The 27,521-nt window shown below is 51.0% G+C and overlaps 1 protein-coding gene across 7 annotated transcripts in view; it reads right to left on the bottom strand.

Moving 5' to 3' along the window:
* The window catches only part of ank3b (ankyrin 3b), an 813,000-nt gene that overhangs the window by 168,954 nt on the left and 616,525 nt on the right, over positions 1 to 27,521 (bottom strand). For 4 of the 7 annotated variants that reach the window (XM_078565900.1, XM_078565892.1, XM_078565897.1 and 1 more), the window contains exons 5-7: positions 12,728 to 12,826; positions 10,655 to 10,840; positions 5,733 to 5,831 (exon numbers count right to left, since the gene is read on the bottom strand). In XM_078565900.1, coding sequence (XP_078422026.1) covers positions 5,733 to 5,831; positions 10,655 to 10,840; positions 12,728 to 12,826 — 384 coding nt within the window. Of the gene's footprint in view, positions 1 to 5,732; positions 5,832 to 8,362; positions 8,387 to 10,654; positions 10,841 to 12,727; positions 12,827 to 27,521 lie in introns of all 7 variants that reach the window. The other 3 variants (XM_078565894.1, XM_078565895.1, XM_078565896.1) reach the window with 1 other exon arrangement.

The following is a 27,521-nucleotide window of genomic DNA, read 5'->3' as shown; positions in this document are numbered from 1 at the left end:
CTTGAATCTATAACTGCTAATACCCTTACCAACACAAACCTATCAATCTTAGTTTTCAAATGTTCAATTGATCCCCAACCTCAACAGCTTTTTTGTTGGGACTGTCGGGGGATAGGGAGGAATAGCAGGTTTCAGATTTACATTCTGTTTTGTATGAAGTAGTAGTTCCTGGCATCACTTCTGAAAGGCCTAGTTCTAATTTTATTGTACCCTCTTGTTCTGGATTTCCCCAGTGGAAACAGTTTCACAGAATCACAGAGCAGAAGAGGCCCTTCGGACCATCAAGTCAGCACCGACATGTGAGAAACACCTGACCTACCTACCTGATACCATTTACCAGCACTTGGCCCATAGCCTTGAACGTTATGAGATGCCAAGTGCTCATTCAGGTACTTTTTAAAGGATGTGAGGCAACCTGCCTCCACCACCCTCCAGGAAGTGCATTCCAGACCGTCACCACCCTCTGGGTAAAAAAGTTTTTCCTCACATTCCCCCTAAACCTCCTGCCCCTCACCTTGAACTTATGCCCCCTTGTGACTGACCCTTCAACTAAGGGGAACAGCTACTCCCTATCCATGCCCCTCATAATCTTGTACACCTCGATCAGGTCGCCTCTCAGTTTTCTCTGCTCCAACGAAAACAACCCAAGTCTACCCAACCTCTCTTCATAACTTAAATGTTTCATCTCAGGCAACATCCTGTTGAATCTCCTCTGCACCCCCTCCAGTGCAATCACATCCTTCCTATAATGTAGGGACCAGAACTGCACATAGTACTCCAGCTGTGGCCTCACTAAGGTTCTATACAACTCCAACATGACCTCCCTACTTCTGTAATCTATGCCTCGATTGATAAAGGCAAGTGTCCCATGTGCCTTTTTCACCACCCCACTAATGTGCCCCTCTGCCTTTAGAGATCTTTGGACACACACGCCAAGGTCCCTTTGTTCCTCAAAACTTCCTAGTGCCATGCCATTCATTGAATACTTCCTTGTCAAATTACTCCTTCCAAAGTGTATCACCTCACACTTTTCAGGGTTAAATTCCATCTGCCACTTATCTGCCCATTTGACCATCCCGTCTATATCTTCCTGTAGCCCAAGACACTCAACCTCACTGTTAACCACCCGACCAATCTTTGTGTCATCCGCAAACTTACTAATCCTACCCCCCACATAGTCATCTGTGTTGTTTATATAAATGACAAATAATAGGGGACCGAGCACAGATCCCTGTGGTACGCTACTGGACACTGGCTTCCAATCACTAAAACATCCTTCTGTCATCACCCTCTGTCTCCTACAACTAAGCCAATTTTGAATCCACCTTATCAAATTACCCTGTATCCCATGTGCATTTGCCTTCTTTATAAGTCTCCCATGTGGGACCTTGTCAAAGGCTTTGCTGAAATCCATATAAACTACATCAACTGCACTACCCTCATCTACACACCTGTTCACCTCCTCAGAAAATTCAATCAAATTTGTTAGGCATGACCTCCCTCTGACAAAGCCATGCTGACTATCCCTGATCAAACCTTGCCTCTCCAAGTAGAGATAGATACTCTCCTTCAGAACTTTCTCCAATAGTTTCCCTACCATTGACGTGAGACTCACTGGTCTGTAGTTCCCTGGTTTATCTCTTCAACCCTTCTTAAATAGCGGAACCACGTTAGCTATTCTCCAGTCCTCTGGCACCTCCCCCGTGGCCAGAGAGGAATTAAAAAACGGGTCAGAGCCCCTATGATCTCCTCTCTTGCCTCCCTCAGCAGTCTGGGACACAAATAATCCGGACCTGGAGATTTGTCCACTTTTAAGCCTGCCAACACCTCCAATACCTTGTCACTCCCTATATCAATTTGCTTCAGAACCTCGCAGTCTCTCTCCCCGAGTTCCATACCTTCATCCTTATTCTCTTGGGTGAAGACGGATGTGAAGTATTCATTCAACACTCTACCAATGTCCTCTGGCTCCACTCATAGATTGCCCCCTTGGTCCCTAATGGGCCCTACTCTTTCCCTGGTTATCCTCTTCCCATTGATATACTTATAGAATATCTTGGGAGTTTCCCTACTTTTACCAGCCGGAGCTTTCTCATATCCCCTCTTTGCTCTCCTAATTGCTTTCTTAAGCTCCACCCTGCACTTTCTGTACTCCACTAATGCCTCTGCTGATTTGCTTCCCTTGTACCTGCTAAAAGCCTCTGTTTTCCTTCTCATCATAACCTGAATATCTCTGGTCATCCATGGTTCTCTGGGCTTGTTACTCCTTCCTATCACCCTAGAGGGAACATGTTGAGCCTGCACCCTCCCCATTTCCTTTTTGAACACCCCCCACTGTTCCTCTGTAGATTTCCCCACAAGTAGCTGTTCCCAGTCTATGTTGGCCAGATTCTGCCTTATTTTACTAAAATCCACTCTCCCCCAATCCAAAACATTTTTTTGCAACTTGTCGATTTCTTTGTCCCTAACAAACTCAAACTGTACTATGTTTAGGTCCACCACCACCTCAGCTTCATTCCCCAGTCCGGCTTCATTCCCCAGAATTAGGTCCAGCACTGCGCCGTCCCTTATTGGAGCCTCTACATATTGACCTAAAAAGTTCTCCTGTACACATTTCAAGAACTCCACTCCTTCCAAGCCCTTAACACTATATCTATCCCAATTAATGTTGGGAAAATTGAAGTCATCTAATATAATTAATCTATTGTTATTGTTCTTACACACCTCCACAAACTGTGCACATATTTGCTCCTTAATTTCCTGCTGACTATCTGGGGGTCTATAATAAATACCTAATAATGTGATTGCCCCTTTTTTATTCCTAAGCTCTACCCACAAAGCTTCATTCGATGTCCCCTCCAAGGTATCATCTCTTCTTACTACAGTAACTGACTCCTTAACTAATAATGCAATGCCTCCTCCTCTTTTACCCCCTCCCGTCTCGCCTGAAGATTCTCTATCCTGGAATGTTGTGCTGCCAATCCTGCCCTTCCCTCAACCACGTCTCAGTGATTGCCACTATATCACAATTCCGCGTGTCAATCCTCACCCTTAACTCATCCGTTTTACCTGTAATACTCTTGGCATTAAAGTAGAGGCCATCCAGCCTTGCCTTACTCCCTTGAAGCTTATTGCAGCTGTACTCCCTCTGACTTGATTGTTTTACTGCATTATGTGTCCCTATTCTGCTAACATTCTGTGTCCCCTCCCCCTGCCGAATTAGTTTAAACTCCTCCCAACAGCACTAGCAAACCTGCCCGCAAGGATGTTAGTCCTGCTCTGGTTCAGATGTAGACCGTCCCGCTTGTACAGGTCCCACCTTCCCCAGAAACAGTCCCAGTGTTCCAGGAATCTAAAACCCTCCCTCCTGCACCAACTCTTAAGCCACGTATTCATCTGTGCTATTCTCCTATTTCTGAGCTCGCTAGCACGTGGCACTGGGAGTAATCCAGAGATTATAACCCAAGAGGTCTTGCTTTTTAGTCTACTGGCTAACTCCCTGAATTCTTGATACAAGACCTCATCCCTCTTTCTACCTATGTCATTGGTACCAACATGTACCATGACCTTATCACTCTCCCCCTTCAGGATGCCCTGCAGCTGTTCAGTGACATCCTCGACCCTGGCACCAGGGTGGCAACACACCATCGTGGAGTCACATTGATGGCCACAGTAACGCCTATCTGTTCCCCTGACTATAGAATCCCCTATTACTATTGCTCTTCCTCCCCTCCTGTACAGACAGGCTGCTTGTGGTGCCAGAAACTTGGCTCTGTCCGCACTCCCTGGAGGAACCAGTTTCATTTTAAACTCCGTCAAATCCCTTAATCATCTTAAACACCTCAATTAGAGTACCACCTTAATCTTCTAAAGGAATAGAAGCCTCGTTAGTGCAATCAACCCTGATTCCCTTAATACTTAAAGCTTCTCCCCTCTGCTGACTGCATTTACTGTGGCAGCACCACTAAAATCTTAAACCAATGGCTATTTTCTATCTGCAAGCTCTAAATATGAATGCCCAGCAAGGCTATCTGACTGCTGGAGCCTTCACAAGCGAACTTGGTTCACACATACATTTCCACTGAATTATGATTGGGTGTCGGATATCCAAGCTGATTTTCCCATTCCCTAGCTTAGGGGTACTGAGGTCAATTGTAGTATCTGCCTCACCGTGCCCACCTAATGCCATCTCGAACCTTAAACTCCCATTTAGGGTCAGACCATAATTCCCACCCCACAATTCACACTTCCAGGCAAAGTGTACACTCGCAATGGCTTGCTCCTATTCACTCTCATGCAGCTATCATTTCTTGAACCCAGTGGGCTGTCCAGGAGGATTCCATCAAAGCATGATGGAAAGTGCCAGTGGAGGGAGGCCCTGAAGGATTACGTAAATCTGACAGCAGAGCTGTTGTGGCCTACTGGTAGGAGCCTGCGGCCTACTGGCAGGAGGCTGGGGCCCCTCAGAAAGGCCATCATAAAGCGAACAGATGAGAAACAAATGAGAAATCTGCTCTTATGTCCGTAGTGTTGTTTCCTCCACAGTCCCCCTTGACTTCCTGAAATAAGCACAGCCTAAAGCCAAAGGGGAAGGTGTCAAGTTTACCCCTGGGCCTCTGCCTGTGTTGCTTGAGCTCTCCACATGGAGCCTAGCAAACCACTCAGTTGTATCAAAGCTGTAACTAATGGTTCAGAAGGCAGTCACCACCAGCATCTCAAGGGCAATGTATGGGCAAGCTGTGGGCAATAAACACTGGCCTTGCCAGCAATGCCTACAGTTTGGGAATGAAGAAAGATATGGGTTCATAGCCCCTTTTCCTTTAACCCATTAGGGATCTTATTCCCTCATCCAACCAGCCCCACTGCCATCCACTACCTCAGGGTAGAAGCGATGCATTAATAAGCACATGACCTGTATTACTATAGGGCACATTGTCTGGGCTATGGGGTCAGGGTGGGGATGGGCACTCAGGCACATCTGCAATCCAAATGCTTAAATAGATTTAGATTGTGGCCCTGCCAATCAGACGGACAATTAACCTATTTCTTTAAGTAGCTGTACACTTTCAAAAGGAGCACTCTGGTTCGAGGGCAGAAGTATGATTGAATCAACCAATTTGTGAAGATATCTCCTTGAAAGCAGATTTCCAGTATCTTTCAGGGCAGGGCCAGAGCCCATATCCAACAGATCCAGGCATGAGGTGCGGAATACCCCCTGTGGAGGAGAGCGGAGAGGACGTTCCTTCCAAACATCCTACACTTACCCCTCTAATCCGCACACACTGTATCCCACAACATCTGAATGAGACACAAAGTTACTGCATGCTCGCTTTGCCTTGTTTTGCCAGAATATTTGTCACACTTTTATTTCAGCACTGCCCATTGTAAAATGCTTTGCGAACATTTCCATTCAATTTTATCAGCCATCAGGGTAGTGGCAGGTTCTGGCCATTGGGTGGAGTGAATTTCTGAAAACCTTCCTCTCAATTCTGTTGTCATTTTATATATGGAAGAAGTGGTATTCATCGACTGACTATGAGCAACACCACGGTATTTGTACTAGTCCTTAAACAAATGGCATCGTTTCACAACACATGCCACTAAATCTCAAGTTAGAACAAACACCACTCTCTTGTTTGTCTTGGCATATTTTTGATTCGAGACCTGCAGGGGGAAAACATTAAAGAAGTACAGGAGAAAACATACTGTCAAATCATGATTCAGGATCTTACCCTGGCTGTGAAATCTACAGCAGCACCTCGATTCAGTAGCAGTGTTGCTACATTTATATTCCCGTAGTGAGCAGCTATATGGAGAGGGGTAAAACCACTCTGAAAGAAAGAAAAGATTTTGAGCTTTCAGTTTTGCTTGTATGATGCACATCAGCCTCAAAGGCACTTCATTTCACCAAAGCGGTTGCTGGTTAGTTGAGGCTCTGCAGTTAACCCCCAGAGAAAGACTCTGCAATGCCACATCCTCACTCCAAGCTTGTTTGGTTCGCTGTTGCTACATATGGCCACCCGAACTTTGCTTTGATTCCAGTCAGTCAGTGCACTATGAAACCCAAGGCGAAGGAGGTCTGCAGTGCTGAGCTGCAGCGAGCACTCGAGTCTAAACCTGGAGTTGCCACACATCTGTGTGGATTCACCCTGTCCCCTTTCAGCAGCAATAAACCAACATCGTGCAGATCACCCAACATCACAGGAGGTTTTGTGTGTGTTTGATGATCTCTGGAAACATAGGAGATGTTTGCACAGAATGATTGTGACCTAGGTTTTACCAGACCTCTCATAACCCTGACAGTATATTAATATGAATATAAATTCACACCAAAAGAGCAATTATAGAAAATTTCACCTGCAAACTAGGCTGTAGAATGTAACTGCTAATTTAGTTAAATTCCACGCAGTGGAATTCTGAAAGGGAATCCTGAATCGCAGCATATCTTACAGTTTATATGACTGGAGTTTTATGAAGTTCTTCAGTTTACATGTTCTGCTGTATTACTCCCCTTGTTTTTTGCATCCCCAAAGGCGGCAGATTTCATGAATGGATTTAAAAAAAAATAATGTATCCCCCTCCCCCCACACCACCATTTCCAAATCTTGGCCTATGAACTGATTCGCAAAAGATCCTTTTTAGGATTGAAACTGGCCAGAACCTAAACATCAACCAAAATGAAAATGGGGAGATATGCATAACAGGCAGCTGAATTAAAATCACCCAAAATCAAGATCACCCCCACAAACTCTAAACCCCATCACTTCATCAGCAATTAGCTGGCTTCAAATAGATCAATGAAGCAATTCTACTGGAAATGCAACTGTGCATGAGAGTTGTGCTACACCTAATCCAGCAGTTCTTTACATCGACACTGGGTGATAAATCCAATTCCTCGGGACTGGCTCAGCCCTCACCATTACCAGCAAAACACCTCACGTAAAAGCTTCACATAGACTTCAGCCCCTTGCCTCAGCATAGTCAGGCCATGGCTTTTAACACAGTTTGGTCATCTTATTGTACTTGAAGGGTAGACAAATTCTTGCATTAAGTACGTGCAAATTGAAACATTACAGTAAAATAAATTAAGTCATCGTATCAAGCCCTTTTTAAGCTTGAAAGATAGAAAGTGACTTATGCATCAGTGGAATTGTACTCCGTGAATTATATAATATGCATAAAACAATGAGTGTGACCCAATTATTGGATCTTATAGTAAAAATCAAACTACACAGTTATAATGCAACACTTGCCCGTGGGTTCAAGTGTGCATAAAGGGTACATGCCATCCCATTGGAGAGGTGGGCTGTTAGCACAATATGACAAGTAGTCCACATTGTGGAGGCTATTTCCCATTCAATAGAGTCATCTGCTGCAGCCATCAGCGGAATACAGAACGGGTAGCTCTGTTATTAGCCAGTTCTACAGGATACTGTGGCAGACACAGCATCAACCAGTCTGGATTACTCTCAATTGTGATTTGCTGTCTCCCCAGCCAGAAGTATGGGACAACACATCCCCTTTAAGGGAGTGGCAAAGAGAACAGGGTGAAGATCCAAGTGACTTGTGCGTAACCATGCTCGGTCAAAAGTTCCTGTGGATGCTGAACTGACAAGTGTTTGGATCAATAAAACAGATCAATTGTCTTTAGGAATCCGATACATTTGGATGTGGTCCCACTTGGCAAGTAGCTCATCTCCATCATTGTATAGTGTTAGACAGGGCTTGTTATCTCGTGTTTTGAGTGATTAAGAGCATGCAACTAATAATTCGGGCCCCACACTACTGGAGTCCTGGAGTTACTAGGCGCATTTGCAAAAATGTTCAGCAAGTTTCATAGCCATGCTTACTGTGGGGGGAAAAAGATCCTGTGTTTAAGGATGTGTCTCTGTTTCTTTTTAAGGCTCTTAAAGTCCCTTTGTGCTGACACTTGCAGGGTAAGTGTCATGCAGCAGCCTGAGAAGTCAATCCTGGATGCACACTCGATCAGGGCTGTCTGCAGTTCTCAGTATATTTATCACATCGCAACTCTGGCAAGGGCCCAATTGGCTCTTCCAAGTATTGATCGAGTTTGTGTTCCGATCAAAATAAATTCGAAATGGGAAGTTAACCATTTTTGGCAACTTTCAAAACGACAACAGAAGTAGGGAAGACAGGCGAATATCCTGGGCCTAAAGCTCTCAGGACCAACTGCAGAAAGCCCTGCGATTTGATCTATTTCTCCGGATTTGGACATGCTACATTATCGGAAGCAGTTAAACTCTCCAAATCAAAAAAGAAAGCATAGCCAGAAAAAAAAACAGGAGAGATGAAGCAGCAGCAGCACAAAGATTATGAGTGACGTGGCATATAACATATATACCTCTGTGGTCCTATTCACCATCATCTACGATAGCACATTGGGCAGAGAAAGAAGGAAAGAAAAATGAAGGATTAGTTCACCAACGGGTGATGAGAGTTCGTAAAGCCCTGTGATGACAAACGGAAAAAAAAAGCAGTGATCCAAGCGAAATGGGAAGTAGAGACGGCAACAAAACAATGGAAGAAGGAAAGTGTAAGACTGGATAGGAAGGGGTTGAAGAGGAAGAGATTCCTTGCACACACTTTACATTATCTGAAATATTCTCTCAAATGAAAACATTCGAACACAATTTTTGAAAAGAAAAGCAATCACAGACATCCCTGTAAAACAAAGATTTTGTAAATGTTTACTTTTTTAACCTCACTATTGGGTTGCCAACTCTGGTTGGACACATTCCTGGAGGTTTCAGCACCCAGTCTCTTGCCTCCAACCTCCACAGCCCTGTGCTCCTGTCATTCATCACCAATCATATCCATCTTGGCAGAACACAGGCCAATTGGAAAACAAGCAGGCATTTTGTTACCTAACTGGATGCTCGGGACATTGAAAAGAAAACGTTTATTTAATACCCTGATGATTTGCCTCCTGGGTTACTCACAGCAATGTCTGGAGAATAATCTTCAATTCCTGAAGACACCAGTTCAATCTTGGAGGATAGGCAACCCTACTTGGAGGGGACCAGACGGCCAAAAAATAAGAACACACCACTTTTGGTATCTGCTTTGTTTACTCCTAATGTGCTCTCCACTTGACAACACAATTGTAAGTGGGCCACAAATTAGAGAGAGGGGGCCACAGGTTAGAGAGAGGGGGCCACGGGTTAGAGAGAGAGAGAGAGAGAGAGGGGGCCACGGGTTAGAGAGAGAGAGAGAGAGAGGGGGCCACGGGTTAGAGAGATAGAGAGAGATAGAGAGAGAGGGGGCCACGGGTGAGAGAGAGAGGGGGCCACGGGTTAGAGAGATAGAGAGAGATAGAGAGAGAGGGGGCCACGGGTGAGAGAGAGAGGGGGCCACGGGTTAGAGAGATAGAGAGAGAGATAGAGAGAGAGGGGGCCACAGGTTAAAGAGAGAGAGAGAAAGGGGGCCACGGGTTAGAGAGAGAAAGAGAGAGTGAGGGAGAGAGGGGGCCACAGGTGAGAGAGAGAGAGAGAGAGAGAGAGAGAGAGCGAGGGGGCCACGGGTTAGAGAGAGAGAGAGAGAGAAGGGGCCATGGGTGAGAGAGAGAGAGAGCACAAGAGAGAGGGCCATGGATTAGAGAGAGAGAGAGAGAGAGAGAGAGAGAGAGAGCGCGAGAGAGAGAGAAAGAAAGAGGGGGCCATTGGTTAGAGAGCGAGTGGGGGCCACGGGTTAGAGGGAGAGAGATAGAGAGAGAAAAAGAGTGAGGGCCACGGGTTAGAGAGAGAGAGGGGGGCCACAGGTTAGAGGGAGAGAGAGAGAGAGATAGAGAGCCACGGGTTAGAGAGAGAGAGAGAGAGGGGGGCCACAGGTTAGAGGGAGAGAGAGAGAGATAGAGAGCCACGGGTTAGAGAGAGAGAGAGAGAGAGAGAAAGGGGGCCATGGGTTAGAGAGAGAGAGAGAGAGAGAGAGAGGGGGCCATGGGTTAGAGAGAGGGGGGGGCACGGGTTAAAGGGAGAGAGAAAGAGAGAGAGGGCCACGGGTTAGAGAGAAAGAGAGAGAGAGAGAGGGGGCCACGTGCTAGAGAGAGAGAGAGAGGGGGTGCCACAGGTTAGAGGGAGAGAGAGAGGGGGCAAGAGAGAGAGGGGGCGAGAGAGAGAGAGAGGGGGCCACGGGTTAGAGGGAGAGAGAGAGAGAGAGAGAGAAAGAGAGAGAGGGCCACGGGTTAGAGAGAGAGAGAAGGGGCCACGGGTTAGAGAGAGAGAGAGAGGGGCCACGGATTAGAGGGAGAGAGAGAGAGAGAGAGGGGGGGCCACAGGTTAGAGGGAGAGAGAGAGAGAGCGAGGGCCATGGGTTAGAGAGAGAGAGAGGGGGCCTTGGGTTAGAGAGAGAGAGGGGGCCATGGGTTAGAGAGAGAGAGGGGGCCACGGGTTAGAGAGAGAGAGAAAGTGGGCCATGGGTTAGAGAGAGAGAGTGAAAGAGAGATGGAGCCACGGGTTAGAGAGAGAGAGAGAAAGGGGGCCACAGGTTAGAGGGAGAGAGAGAGCGAGGGGGCCAAAGGTTAGAGAGAGAGAGGCCACAGGTTAGAGAGAGAGAGAGAGAGAGAGGGGGGGAGAGAGAGAGAGAGGGAGGGGGCCACAGGCTGCAGCAAAGCATGCGAGTGGTGTATGAGGATTACCTTGGACTCCACATCAGCGTTGTGGTCGTTTTGCAGGAGAAGAGCAGCAGCTTTGGTATCGTCCTTGCGCGCAGCAATGTGCAGGGCTGGCAGGCGAACCTTCCCCTTGGTGTCGTTCTCCAGCAGCAGCGAGACCACCTGGTCATGGCCTTGCTGCAGCGCGACTGCCAGCGGTGTAAACCCATCCTGCAGGGGGCAAGAGAAAAGGAAGAATGATTTCCCTGGCACTGTCAGTGTGTAGGACTCCCGTTTACCAAGAAAGTGGTGAGATTGTGGAACACGGGGCCAAGATGAACAGTATGAATACATTTAAGGGGAAGCTAGTTAAATGCACCAGTCATAAAAGGTTATGCGAATAGGATTTAAATGAAATGGGGAGGGAGGAGGCTTGTGTGGAACACAAACACTGGCACAGAGCTGCTGGATAGAATGATCTGTGCTGTAAGTCCCATGTAAACATTTAAGTAACTCGCCATTTAACAACAATGTTTGAGCTCAGCTTTATCAGGATGATTGTTCTTCATTTGCAGGAGGTTCCCAGCACTCAGAGACTGGACAGTGGCTGTCAGGGAGGCTCCCTTTCCCTGCAGGGTATTGAGTTCATTACCTTCACCTCAGCAAGAGCATTCAATTCTGTTTTTACCTTTGGGGGCCAGCAAGCCTTGGACAACACGTGCCGATGTTTAAATTCATGTTCCCGTTCATTGGCATTGCCGAATTTGACTAACTGGATTGTTCTTTCAAAGAGCCTGCAGCGGTATGCTGGCCAAATGGCCATCTTCTGTGCTGCAGGATCCTATAATCATAAGCAAACTTGTTTACAATAACAGATATTAAGTCCTCTGATCTGGGGTTTCACTCATGCATTCTATTTCATAATAGTCAACAGATAGTCGTTTGGTAGCACAGAACTTGAATATTGCTGGATAAAGAGACATGTTTAAGCTTTCTGTCTTACACTCATCAGTTCACCTCGCAAGAATACCAATATAAGGGGAAAATGCCAATTTATACTGTATGTGAAAAGAGTGCTGATTGGTTGGCAAGTTGGCAAATGTGGATCATATCAAACAGCATGTCCCAGCTGCTGTGCACAATGGACAGGGTACAGGCCGTACCCAACCAGCCCGTGTTTGCAAAACTCAAAACACAGTGTCTAACACTAGATGTGATTCCATGATTGGACAACATTTGCCAAATAATCCTCAGTGTGCTAAGAATTACACGGGCAACCAATTTATGTGTGTGGCACATTTGCGTGTACTGGAAGCTACATATATTAATACACAGGGCCCTGTTCTTTGCAGACAGAAAGAACATGTACACACATTACACCTGTTTCAGCTAAACAAAATAAGTGACAGCCATTCGGTGACTCATTCCTCAGGGCAATGCCTTGACCAACCAGGGTCAAGCTGCCTGGTTTAAATATCAACAATGCTTAGCAGTTAACTGTCAGTCACCATTGCTGGTTCACCATCACCATTCTCCATGGCAAACACCACTTGCCAACCAATCAGCACTCTCTTCACATACAGTATAAATTGCTGTTTTCCCCTTATATCGGTATTCCTGCGCTGCTAAGTACAAGACAAAAAACTTTGACATGCCTCTTCTTTCAGCAACGTTCACCAGATAAGGAACTCATGAATTAAAGGGATGATTCCTCCATTGTGGATCTTGGGTTGGAGCAGTGCTTGCAGTGGGTTCAATCCCCATGGAGACCTGAGTATATAATATAGCCTGACACTCCACCGCAGTACTGAGGGAGGGCTCGACTGTCAGAGATGCCGTCTTCCGGACAAGACATTAAATTGGGGCCCTGCCTGCTCTCTGAGTTGGATATAAAAGATCCCATGGCACCATTTGAAAAAGCGCTGGAGAGCTCTCTCTGGTGGGAGATGTAATTGTCTTGGGTTTATCAAATTAAAATTGTCCCATGTGACCTATCAAGACAAATGCGACTGAGGAAATTCTTTCTATGCCGTGTGTCCCATTTTCATGTCTTTTTAAGTAAGGCTGAAGAGTAATGCTATATCGATCAAGGCAGAGAGAATAAAGATGTGGAGATACCTCAGTCGCGATGCTCTGACTTGCACCATTGTCCAGGAGAAACTTTACAACTTCTAGATGATTCTCCTGTGCAGCCATGTATAAAGGAGTGAAGCCATTCTGCAAAAGATAATGTATTTTCATTATACAATTGAGGGAGAATTAGTCCTGTTTAGTCAGTCTACATAGCCATTGAAGCTGCGTCCTTTCTCTTGAAGAGAATTTTGCCCCAAGGGTGACTGGTCTGCTTGCTCTACACAAACTGACGGAGATGCAGCATGTGACCCACATTTCCTGATGGTGTTTCCAACATTTGCAATATTTTGCTCCTTATTTTGAAGTTTTTGGATTCTGAATATGTCCAGTGCACGAAGCAGTTGGAGAGAAAGTCAGGGAGCTGGCTGGAGGTTCACCCATCCTTTCTGTCCGACCCGATCTTCTCAGCCCAGGGAGCAGGTGGGAGGAATTTCAAACTAACAACAGAATGAAAAGACACAATCTGGAGAAGTCGGATCCCTGTCAGTGTGCCTTGGAGGCTGGGGGCAGGTAAGAGGGTAACTCCCAGCAGCCATTACCAGAAGAAGGAGCTGTCTTGACACATACAAGTTATCTTGACAATATCAGTGTGAGGCCTAGGCCTGACGATGCTTAAACTGCTGCCCAGGGGGCAGTTTGATCAAGGGCCATCTCCCCCTGATCTGTATCCAGTGCCAATATACAGCAAGCCTGGCTGTAAAGCCGTCCGACGTTCATGTGCATGCAATTGGCTTCCGGTGCAGGTAACTGGAAGGGCCATGGAAGAAGTTAAGGGGCAGTGCCTATCGCACCTGGAGCAGAAAAGGGGTAAATAATTAGTGCCAGCTTCCCCTCTGCATCGCACCAGTTTCTGGAATGCCATTGGGAACAGGACAGAGGACAATTGGCTCATTTGTCATCATATACCTGGAGAATGTTTCAAGTAGAGAATTTTTTATCAAAAACAATTGTGGAACGGCAGTATAGGAATTCTATTAAAATAACCAAACTTAACTAAATCAATGTATTGAATTTACTTTTAGAGATCTTCTGTTTCATAATGTCAGGACAATTCAAGTTATTGTACCAAAATAAATCCTTGTACTTTTAAAAAATATTTTGAATACCTAACCACCTGTGTTTGTGTCTTTCACTGTGTGAAAGACAATGTGCTCAGGGCTAATCTGTAACCTTAATATCACCTCTGCACGTGTGCTGGAGGAGTCAGCTGGTTCATTTTCTTTCATTTTAATGTGAAGCCAACTTCCATTTAATAGAAAGTGAAATGTCAGATTGTGAGTGTAATGTGCGGTCGTCAATCAAATACATCTTTATCCTCATTTAATATCAAAACCCATTTGTTTCGAAGCCATCTTGTGGAGCCCAGCTTTCTTATTCAGCATTCCAGGCATGTACCAATGCAGTTAGACAGACACGGGCAAACTGAACTGAAGATCAAGGGTCATGTATATCTTTAGTGCTTATTTTGAAATTGAAGTTAATGCAGTGTAAAGTAGGTAAGGTTTCGGAGACCATATTGTAAACTCCATCAACCAGTCAGTGGGCTACAAAATATAAATACAGCCAAGTGTTGGCACTCTGCAAAGTCACGAGATTTCACAAGTCACCTGACATTCTAACTTTCCGGTAAATGTACTTTCCAATACATCCCATAACCAGAGAAATGGTACTTCAAATTTTCCAAAGTGTTCAAGACACATAGGAACAGGAGGAGGCCATTCAGTGAGATCATGGCTGATCAATATTATAACTGCATTTGTCCGTCTTAGTTGCATAAACCTTTACTCCTCTTCCTAACAAAAATCCATTAACCTCCGGGGTTTGGGGGGGTTGAGGGGGAGAGTTCCAGGTTTCCACTACCCTGTATGTGAAGAAGTGCTTTCTGGCAACACCCCCGAGCAGCCTGGCACCAATTTTAGGTTCTGCCCCTTTTAATCTGGACGCTCCCAGTGAAGGAAATTGTTTCACTATTGACCCTGTCAAATCCTTTAATCAATATAAACACCTCAAACCGATCACCAATTCAACTTCTATAGTCAAAGGAAGGCAAGTTCAGTATATGCAACCTGTCTGGATAATTTAACCCTTTCAGCCTTGGTATCTTTCTGGTAAATCTGCAACACAGGACACAAGACACAAAGGGAGAGCAATGACTCCCACCGGGATGGGGGCTGTTCACGTGCAAAGGGGGGGCCTGTACCCACACACCGGCGGGGGTGGGGCCTGTACCCACACACACCGGCGGGGGTGGGCCTGTACCCACACACCGGCGGGGGTGGGGCCTGTACCCACACACACCGGCGGGGGTGGGCCTGTACCCACACACCGGCGGGGGTGGGGCCTGCACCCGCACACACCGGCGGGGGTGGGCCTGTACCCACACACCGGCGGGGGTGGGCCTGTACCCACACACCGGCGGGGGTGGGCCTGTACCCACACACCGGCGGGGGTGGGCCTGTACCCACACACCGGCGGGGGTGGGCCTGTACCCACACACCGGCGGGGGTGGGGCCTGTACCCACACACCGGCGGGGGTGGGGCCTGTACCCACACACCGGCGGGGGTGGGGCCTGTACCCACACACCGGCGGGGGTGGGGGCTGTACCCACACACCGGCGGGGGTGGGGCTGTACCCACACACCGGCGGGGGTGGGGCTGTACCCACACACCGGCGGGGGTGGGCCTGTACCCACACACCGGCGGGGGTGGGCCTGTACCCACACACCGGCGGGGGTGGGCCTGTACCCACACACCGGCGGGGGTGGGGCCTGTACCCACACACCGGCGGGGGTGGGGCTGTACCCACACACCGGCGGGGGTGGGGCCTGTACCCACACACCGGCGGGGGTGGGGCCTGTACCCACACACCGGCGGGGGTGGGGCCTGTACCCACACACCGGCGGGGGTGGGGCCTGTACCCACACACCGGCGGGGGTGGGGCTGTACCCACACACCGGCGGGGGTGGGCCTGTACCCACACACCGGCGGGGGTGGGCCTGTACCCACACACCGGCGGGGGTGGGCCTGTACCCACACACCGGCGGGGGTGGGCCTGTACCCACACACCGGCGGGGGTGGGGCCTGTACCCACACACCGGCGGGGGTGGGGCCTGTACCCACACACCGGCGGGGGTGGGGCCTGTACCCACACACCGGCGGGGGTGGGCCTGTACCCACACACCGGCGGGGGTGGGGCTGTACCCACACACCGGCGGGGGTGGGGCTGTACCCACACACCGGCGGGGGTGGGGCCTGCACCCGCACACACCGGCGGGGGTGGGCCTGTACCCACACACCGGCGGGGGTGGGCCTGTACCCACACACCGGCGGGGGTGGGGCTGTACCCACACACCGGCGGGGGTGGGGCTGTACCCACACACCGGCGGGGGTGGGGCCTGCACCCGCACACACCGGCGGGGGTGGGGCTGTACCCACACACCGGCGGGGGTGGGGCCTGTACCCACACACCGGCGGGGGTGGGGCCTGTACCCACACACCGGCGGGGGTGGGGCCTGTACCCACACACCGGCGGGGGTGGGGCTGTACCCACACACACACATGCATACTTATGGTGGCTGTGTACACATACATACACACACATAGCATACACAAACACACATACAGGCTGGGGAGTGGCTGTATACATACACACATACACACGCAGGGGGTGGCTGTACATGAACACAAACACACTGGGGAGTGGCTGTACACACACATCTGTTGGGGAGTGTCTGTACACACACACACACAAACACACACACAGGGGAGCGGCTGTACACATACACACACACTGGGGAGTGGCTGTATACACACACACACACACGAGTGGCTGAACACAAACACACACATGCTGGGGAGTGGCTGTACACACACACACGGGGGATGGCTGTATATATACACACACACACACACACGGGAGTGGCTGTATATACACACAGGGGAGTGGCTGTATACACACATGCTGGAGAGTGGCGTGCACACACACGATGGAGAGTGGCTGTGCGCACACATATACACACACATACAGTGTACACAAACACACATGCACGCTGGGGAGTGGCTGTACACACACACACGCTGGGGAGTGGCTGTACACACCCACACGCTGGGGAGTGGCTGTACACACACACACGCTGGGGAGTGGCTGTACACACACACACGCTGGGGAGTGGCTGTACACACACACACGCTGGGGAGTGGCTGTACACACACACACGCTGGGGAGTGGCTGTACACACACACACGCTGGGGAGTGGCTGTACACACACACACGCTGGGGAGTGGCTGTACACACACACACGCTGGGGAGTGGCTGTACACACACACACGCTGGGGAGTGGCTGTACACACACACACGCTGGGGAGTGGCTGTACACACACACACGCTGGGGAGTGGCTGTACACACACACACACGCTGGGGAGTGGCTGTATACACACACACACGCGGGGGAGTGGCTGTACAGACACACACGCTGGGGAGTGGCTGTACACACACACACAAGCTGGGGAGTGGCTGTACACACACACACGCTGGGGAATGGCTGTACACACACAATCTGCGGAGTGGCTGTACACACACACACGCTGGGGAATGGCTGTACACACACACACAAACTGGGGAGTGGTTGTACACAAACACACATACACAAATACACTGGGAGTGGCTGTACTCACACACGCTGGGGACTGGCTGTATACACACACGCAAATGCTGGAGAGTGGCTGTGCACACACACGCACACAGTGTACACAAACACACTAGGGAGTGGCTGTGAACACACACGCTGGAGAGTGGCTGTACACAACCACAGATATATGCTGGGGAGTGGTTGTACACACACACACATGCTGGAGAGTGGCTGTGCACACACACGCTTGTGGTGGCTGTATACACACACGCACACAGGGGAGTGGCTGTACACACACACACGCCAAGGATTGGCTGTACAGACACACAGGCTGGTTAGTGGCTGCTCTCACACACATGCTGGAGAGTCGCTGTACACACACACACATGCTGGAGAGTGGCTGTGCACAAACACGCTTGTGGTGGCTGTGTACACACACACACACACACACACACGCACACAGGAGAGTGGCTGTACACACAAATACACGCGGAGGATTGGCTGTACAGGCACACAGGCTGGTTAGTGGCTGCTCTCACACACATGCTGGAGAGTGGCTATGCACATCACACACGCTGGAGAGTGACTCTGTACACACACACACACACACACGCTGGAGAGTGACTCTGTATGCACAAACACACAAGACGCTGGGGAGTGGCTGTACACACGGACACACACTGGGAAGTGGCTGTACACAGACACACACGCTGGAGAGTGACTCTGCACACACACACACGCTGGAGAGTGATTCTGTGCACACACACGCTGAAGAGTGACTCTGCACACACACACGCTGGAGAGTGACTCTGCACACACACACGCTGGAGAGTGACTCTGCACACACACGATGGAGTGTGACTCTGCACACACACGATGGAGAGTGACTCTGCACACACACGATGGAGAGTGACTCTGCACACTCACGATGGAGAGTGACTCTGCACACTCACGATGGAGAGTGACTCTGCACACACACACGCTGGAGAGTGACTCTGCACACACACGATGGAGAGTGACTCTGCACACACACACGATGGAGAGTGACTCTGCACACACACACGATGGAGAGTGACTCTGCACACACACACGATGGAGAGTGGCTCTGCACACACACACGATGGAGAGTGGCTCTGCACACACACACGCAGGAGAGTGACTCGGCACACACACGATGGAGAGTGACTCTGCACACACACACGATGGAGAGTGGCTCTGCACACACACGATGGAGAGTGACTCTGCACACACACACGATGGAGAGTGACTCTGCACACACACACGATGGAGAGTGACTCTGCACACACACACGATGGAGAGTGACTCTGCACACACACGATGGAGAATGACTCTGCACACACACGATGGAGAGTGACTGCACACACACACGATGGAGAGTGGCTCTGCACACACACGCTGGAGAGTGACTCTGCACACACACGGAGAGTGACTCTGCACACACACACGATGGAGAGTGGCTCTGCACACACATGCTGGAGAGTGACTTTGCACACACATACACCCTGGAGAGTGACTCTGCACACATACACTGGAGAGTGACTCTGCACACACACACTAGAGAGTGACTCTGCACACACACACTAGAGAGTGACTCTGCACACACACACTAGAGAGTGACTCTGCACACACACACTAGAGAGTGACTCTGCACACACACACTAGAGAGTGACTCTGCACACACACGCTGAAGTGTGACTCTGCACACACACGCTGAAGTGTGACTCTGCACACACACACACGCTGAAGTGTGACTCTGCACACACACACACGCTGAAGTGTGACTCTGCACACACACACACGCTGAAGTGTGACTCTGCACACACACACACGCTGGAGAGTGAGTCTGCACAGACACGCTGGGGAGTGACTCTGCACACACACACATGCTGGAGAGTGACTCTGCACACACACGCTGGAGAGTGACTCTGCACACACACGCTGGAGAGTGACTCTGCACACACACGCTGGAGAGTGACTCTGCACACACACGCTGGAGAGTGACTCTGCACACACACGCTGGAGAGTGACTCTGCACACACACGCTGGAGAGTGACTCTGCACACACACGCTGGAGAGTGACTCTGCACACACACGCTGGAGAGTGACTCTGCACACACACACTGGAGAGTGACTCTCTCTGCACACACACGCTGGAGAGTGACTCTGCACACACACACGATGGAGAGTGACTCTGCACACACACACTGGAGAGTGACTCTGCACACACACACGCTGGAGAGTGACTCTGCACACACACACAAGCTGGAGAGTGACTCGGCACACACACGATGGAGAGTGACTCTGCACACACACACGATGGAGAGTGGCTCTGCACACACACGATGGAGAGTGACTCTGCACACACACACGATGGAGAGTGACTCTGCACACACACACGATGGAGAGTGACTCTGCACACACACACGATGGAGAGTGACTCTGCACACACACGATGGAGAATGACTCTGCACACACACGATGGAGAGTGACTGCACACACACACGATGGAGAGTGGCTCTGCACACACACGCTGGAGAGTGACTCTGCACACACACGGAGAGTGACTCTGCACACACACACGATGGAGAGTGGCTCTGCACACACACACGCTGGAGAGTGACTTTGCACACACATACACCCTGGAGAGTGACTCTGCACACATACACTGGAGAGTGACTCTGCACACACACACTAGAGAGTGACTCTGCACACACACACTAGAGAGTGACTCTGCACACACACACTAGAGAGTGACTCTGCACACACACACTAGAGAGTGACTCTGCACACACACGCTGAAGTGTGACTCTGCACACACACACACGCTGAAGTGTGACTCTGCACACACACACACGCTGAAGTGTGACTCTGCACACACACACACGCTGGAGAGTGACTCTGCACAGACACGCTGGGGAGTGACTCTGCACACACACGCTGGAGAGTGACTCTGCACACACACGCTGGAGAGTGACTCTGCACACACACGCTGGAGAGTGACTCTGCACACACACGCTGGAGAGTGACTCTGCACACACACGCTGGAGAGTGACTCTGCACACACACGCTGGAGAGTGACTCTGCACACACACGCTGGAGAGTGACTCTGCACACACACGCTGGAGAGTGACTCTGCACACACACGCTGGAGAGTGACTCTGCACACACACGCTGGAGAGTGACTCTGCACACACACGCTGGAGAGTGACTCTGCACACACACGCTGGAGAGTGACTCTGCACACACACACTGGAGAGTGACTCTGCACACACACACTGGAGAGTGACTCTCTCTGCACACACACGCTGGAGAGTGACTCTGCACACACACACTGTAGTGTGACTCTGCATACACACACACGCTGGAGAGTGACTCTGCACACACACGCTGGGGAGTGACTCTGCACACACACGATGGAGAGTGACTCTGCACACACACACACACACACACACGCTGCAGAGTGACTCTGCACACACACACACGCTGGAGAGTGACTCTGCACACACACACACATGCTGGAGAGTGACTCTGCACACACACGATGCAGAGTGACTCTGCACACACACGATGGAGTGTGACTCTGCACACACACGATGGAGATTGACTCTGCACACACACGATGGAAAGTGACTCTGCAACACACGCTGGAGAGTGACTCTGCACACACACGCTGGAGAGTGACTCTGCACACACACGCTGGAGAGTGACTCTGCACACACACGATGGAGAGTGACTCTGCACACACACGCTGGAGAGTGACTCTGCACACACACGATGGAGAGTGACTCTGCACACACACGATGGAGAGTGACTCTGCACACACACGATGGAGAGTGACTCTGCACACACACGATGGAGAGTGACTCTGCACACACACGATGGAGAGTGACTCTGCACACACACGATGGAGAGTGACTCTGCACACACACGATGGAGAGTGACTCTGCACACACACGATGGAGAGTGACTCTGCACACACACACACACAAGACGCTGGGGAGTGGCTGTACACACGGACACACACTGGGAAGTGGCTGTACACAGACACACACGCTGGAGAGTGACTCTGCACACACACACGCTGGAGAGTGATTCTGTGCACACACACGCTGAAGAGTGACTCTGCACACACACACGCTGGGGAGTGACTCTGCACACACACACGCTGGAGAGTGACTCTGCACACACACGATGGAGTGTGACTCTGCACACACACGATGGAGAGTGACTCTGCACACACACGCTGGGGAGTGACTCTGCACACACACGATGGAGAGTGACTCTGCACACACACACACACACACACGCTGCAGAGTGACTCTGCACACACACACACGCTGGAGAGTGACTCTGCACACACACACACATGCTGGAGAGTGACTCTGCACACACACGATGCAGAGTGACTCTGCACACACACGATGGAGTGTGACTCTGCACACACACGATGGAGATTGACTCTGCACACACACGATGGAAAGTGACTCTGCAACACACGCTGGAGAGTGACTCTGCACACACACGCTGGAGAGTGACTCTGCACACACACGCTGGAGAGTGACTCTGCACACACACGATGGAGAGTGACTCTGCACACACACGCTGGAGAGTGACTCTGCACACACACGATGGAGAGTGACTCTGCACACACACGATGGAGAGTGACTCTGCACACACACACACACACAAGACGCTGGGGAGTGGCTGTACACACGGACACACACTGGGAAGTGGCTGTACACAGACACACACGCTGGAGAGTGACTCTGCACACACACACGCTGGAGAGTGATTCTGTGCACACACACGCTGAAGAGTGACTCTGCACACACACACGCTGGGGAGTGACTCTGCACACACACACGCTGGAGAGTGACTCTGCACACACACGATGGAGTGTGACTCTGCACACACACGATGGAGAGTGACTCTGCACACACACGATGGAGAGTGACTCTGCACACACACGATGGAGAGTGACTCTGCACACACACGATGGAGAGTGACTCTGCACACACACGATGGAGAGTGACTCTGCACACACACGATGGAGAGTGACTCTGCACACACACGATGGAGAGTGACTCTGCACACACACACACACAAGACGCTGGGGAGTGGCTGTACACACGGACACACACTGGGAAGTGGCTGTACACAGACACACACGCTGGAGAGTGACTCTGCACACACACACGCTGGAGAGTGATTCTGTGCACACACACGCTGAAGAGTGACTCTGCACACACACACGCTGGGGAGTGACTCTGCACACACACACGCTGGAGAGTGACTCTGCACACACACGATGGAGTGTGACTCTGCACACACACGATGGAGAGTGACTCTGCACACACACGATGGAGAGTGACTCTGCACACTCACGATGGAGAGTGACTCTGCACACTCACGATGGAGAGTGACTCTGCACACACACACGCTGGAGAGTGACTCTGCACACACACGATGGAGAGTGACTCTGCACACACACACTGGAGAGTGACTCTGCACACACACACGATGGAGAGTGACTCTGCACACACACACGATGGAGAGTGGCTCTGCACACACACGATGGAGAGTGACTCTGCACACACACACGCAGGAGAGTGACTCGGCACACACACGATGGAGAGTGACTCTGCACACACACACGATGGAGAGTGGCTCTGCACACACACGATGGAGAGTGACTCTACACACACACACGATGGAGAGTGACTCTGCACACACACACGATGGAGAGTGACTCTGCACACACACGATGGAGAATGACTCTGCACACACACGATGGAGAGTGACTGCACACACACACGATGGAGAGTGGCTCTGCACACACACGCTGGAGAGTGACTCTGCACACACACGGAGAGTGACTCTGCACACACACACGATGGAGAGTGGCTCTGCACACACACACGCTGGAGAGTGACTTTGCACACACATACACCCTGGAGAGTGACTCTGCACACATACACTGGAGAGTGACTCTGCACACACACACTAGAGAGTGACTCTGCACACACACACTAGAGAGTGACTCTGCACACACACACTAGAGAGTGACTCTGCACACACACACTAGAGAGTGACTCTGCACACACACACTAGAGAGTGACTCTGCACACACACACTAGAGAGTGACTCTGCGCGCACACACACGCTGGAGAGTGACTCTACACACACACACATACAGACACGCACACAGGGGAGTGGCTATACACACACACACACACACAGGGGAGTGGCTGTACACACACACGCAGGGGAGTGGCTATGCACACACACTGGGGAGTGGCTGTACACACACACGCTGGGCAGTGGCTGTACACACACATACACGCTAGGGAGTGGCTGTAAACACACACACACAGGGGAGTGGCTGTACACACACACGCAGGGGAGTGGCTATGCACACACGCTGGGGAGTGGCTGTACACACACACACACGCTGGGGAGTGGCGTACACATACACACACGCTGGGGAGTGGCTGTACACACACAAACTGGAGAGTGACTCTGCACACACACGCTGGAGAGTGACTCTGCACACACACACATGCTGGAGAGTGACTCTGCACACACACTGGAGAGTGATCTCTGCACACACACACGCTGGAGAGTGACTCTGCACACACACACGCTGGAGAGTGACTCTGCACACACACACGCTGGAGAGTGACTCTGCACACACACGCTGGAGAGTGACTCTGCACACACACGCCGGAGAGTGACTCTGCACACACACGCTGGAGAGTGACTCTGTACACACACGCTGGAGAGTGACTCTGCACACACACGCTGGAGAGTGACTCTGCACACACACGCTGGAGAGTGACTCTGCACACACACACACACACACACTGGAGAGTGACTCTGCACACACACACATGCTGGAGAGTGACTCTGCACACATACACAAGCTGGAGAGTTACTGTGCACACACACACACATGCTGGAGAGTGACTCTGCACACACACGCTGGAGAGTGACTCTGCACACACACGCTGGAGAGTGACTCTGCGCACACACACACGCTGGAGAGTGACCATACACACACACGATGGAGAGTGACTCTGCACATACACACACACACACGCTCGAGAGTGACACTGTACACACACACACTGGAGAATGACACTGTACACACACACACTGGAGAATGGCTCTGCACACACACACACGCTGGAGAGTGACTCTGCACATGCACACACACTGGAGAGTGACTCTGCACACACAAACACACTGGAGAGTGACTCTGCACACACACACACACACACACTGAGAGTGACTCTGCACACACGCACACACTGGAGAGTGACTCTGCACACACACACTGGAGAGTGACTCTGCACACACACACGCTGGAGAGTGACTCTGCACACACACGCTGGAGAGTGACTCTGCACACACACACACACGCTGGAGAGTGACTCTGCACACACACACTGGAGAGTGACTCTGCACACACACACTGGAGAGTGACTCTGCACACACACACTGGAGAGTGACTCTGCACACACACACTGGAGAGTGACTCTGCACACACACACACACACATGCTGGAGAGTGACTCTACACACACACACACACACACACTGGAGAGTGATTCTGCACACACACACATGCTGGAGTGACGCTGCACACACACACATGCTGGAGTGACGCTGCACACACACACACACGATGGAGAGTGACTCTGCACACACACACACACACGCTGGAGAGTGACTCTGCACACACACACACACGCTGGAGAGTGACTCTGCACACACACACACGCTGGAGAGTGACTCTGCACAGACACGCTGGGGAGTGACTCTGCACACACACGCTGGAGAGTGACTCTGCACACACACGCTGGAGAGTGACTCTGCACACACACGCTGGAGAGTGACTCTGCACACACACGATGGAGAGTGACTCTGCAACACACGCTGGAGAGTGACTCTGCACACACACACTGGAGAGTGACTCTGCACACACACGCTGGAGAGTGACTCTGCACACACACGATGGAGAGTGACTCTGCACACACACGCTGGAGAGTGACTCTGCACACACACGATGGTGAGTGACTCTGCACACACATGATGCAGAGTGACTCTGCACACACACGATGGAGAGTGACTCTGCACACACACGATGGAGAGTGACTCTGCACACACACGATGGAGAGTGACTCTGCACACACACGATGGAGAGTGACTCTGCACACACACGCTGGAGAGTGACTCTGCACACACACGATGGAGAGTGACTCTGCACACACACGATGGAGAGTGACTCTGCACACACACGATGGAGAGTGACTCTGCACACACACGATGGAGAGTGGCTCTGCACACACACGATGGAGAGTGACTCTGCACACACACACACACATGCTGGAGAGTGACTCTGCACACACATACACGCTGGAGAGTGACTGCACACACACGCTGGAGAGTGACTCTGCACACACACACGCTGGAGAGTGACTCTGCACACACACGATGGAGAGTGACTCTGCACACACACGATGGAGAGTGACTCTGCACACATACACCCTGGAGAGTGGCTCTGCACACACACGCTGGAGAGTGACTCTGCACACACACGGAGAGTGACTCTGCACACACACACGATGGAGAGTGGCTCTGCACACACATGCTGGAGAGTGACTTTGCACACACATACACCCTGGAGAGTGACTCTGCACACATACACTGGAGAGTGACTCTGCACACACACACTAGAGAGTGACTCTGCACACACACACTAGAGAGTGAGTCTGCACACACACACTAGAGTGTGACTCTGCACACACACACTAGAGAGTGACTCTGCACACACACACTAGAGTGTGACTCTGCACACACACACTAGAGAGTGACTCTGCACACACACACACGCTGGAGAGTGACTCTGCACAGACACGCTGGGGAGTGACTCTGCACACACACGCTGGAGAGTGACTCTGCACACACACGCTGGAGAGTGACTCTGCACACACACGCTGGAGAGTGACTCTGCACACACACGCTGGAGAGTGACTCTGCACACACACGCTGGAGAGTGACTCTGCACACACACGCTGGAGAGTGACTCTGCACACACACGCTGGAGAGTGACTCTGCACACACACGCTGGAGAGTGACTCTGCACACACACGCTGGAGAGTGACTCTGCACACACACGCTGGAGAGTGACTCTGCACACACACGCTGGAGAGTGACTCTGCACACACACGCTGGAGAGTGACTCTGCACACACAGGCTGGAGAGTGACTCTGCACACACACACACTGGAGAGTGATCTCTGCACACACACACACATACGGACACACACACAGGGGAGTGGCTATACACACACACACACACACACACATACACAGGGGAGTGGCTACACACACACACACAGGGGAGTGGCTGCACACACACACGCTGGGGAGTGGCTGTACACACACACGTTGAGAAGTGGCAGTACACACCTTTGGAGCGTGACAGTACACACACACATTGGAGAGTGGCAGTACACAAATGCACATAGTGTACAAAAACACACATACACGCTGGGGAGTGGCTGTCCACAGACACAATCACGCTGTGGAGTGGTTGCATACACAGACACATGCTGGGGAGTGGCTGTACACACACTCTGGAGAGTGGCTGTACACACACACACGCAGGTGAGTGGCTGTACACACACACAGATGCGGGGGAGTGGCTATACACACACTCAGGGGAGTAGCTACCGACACACACAGGGGAGTAGCTACAGACACACACACACACACACACAGGGGAGTGGCTATACAGACACACACTGGGGAGTGGCTGTACACAAACACACACGCTGGGGAGTGGCTGTACACACACACGCTGGGGAGTGGCTGTACACACACACACACACACGCTGGGGAGTGGCTGTACACATACACACACGCTGGGGAGTGGCTGTACACACACACACTAGAGAGTGACTCTGCACACACACGCTGGAGAGTGACTCTGCACACACACACACGCTGGAGAGTGATCTCTGCACACACACACACACTGGAGAGTGATCTCTGCACACACACACGATGGAGAGTGACTCTGCACACACACACACTGGAGAGTGACTCTGCACACACACACGCTGG

Source organism: Cetorhinus maximus, chromosome 20 (genome assembly GCF_964194155.1).
Source record: "Cetorhinus maximus chromosome 20, sCetMax3.hap1.1, whole genome shotgun sequence".
In the NCBI taxonomy this organism is placed as follows: Eukaryota; Metazoa; Chordata; class Chondrichthyes; order Lamniformes; family Cetorhinidae; genus Cetorhinus; species Cetorhinus maximus.
This window is presented reverse-complemented; position numbering and strand designations above follow the sequence as displayed.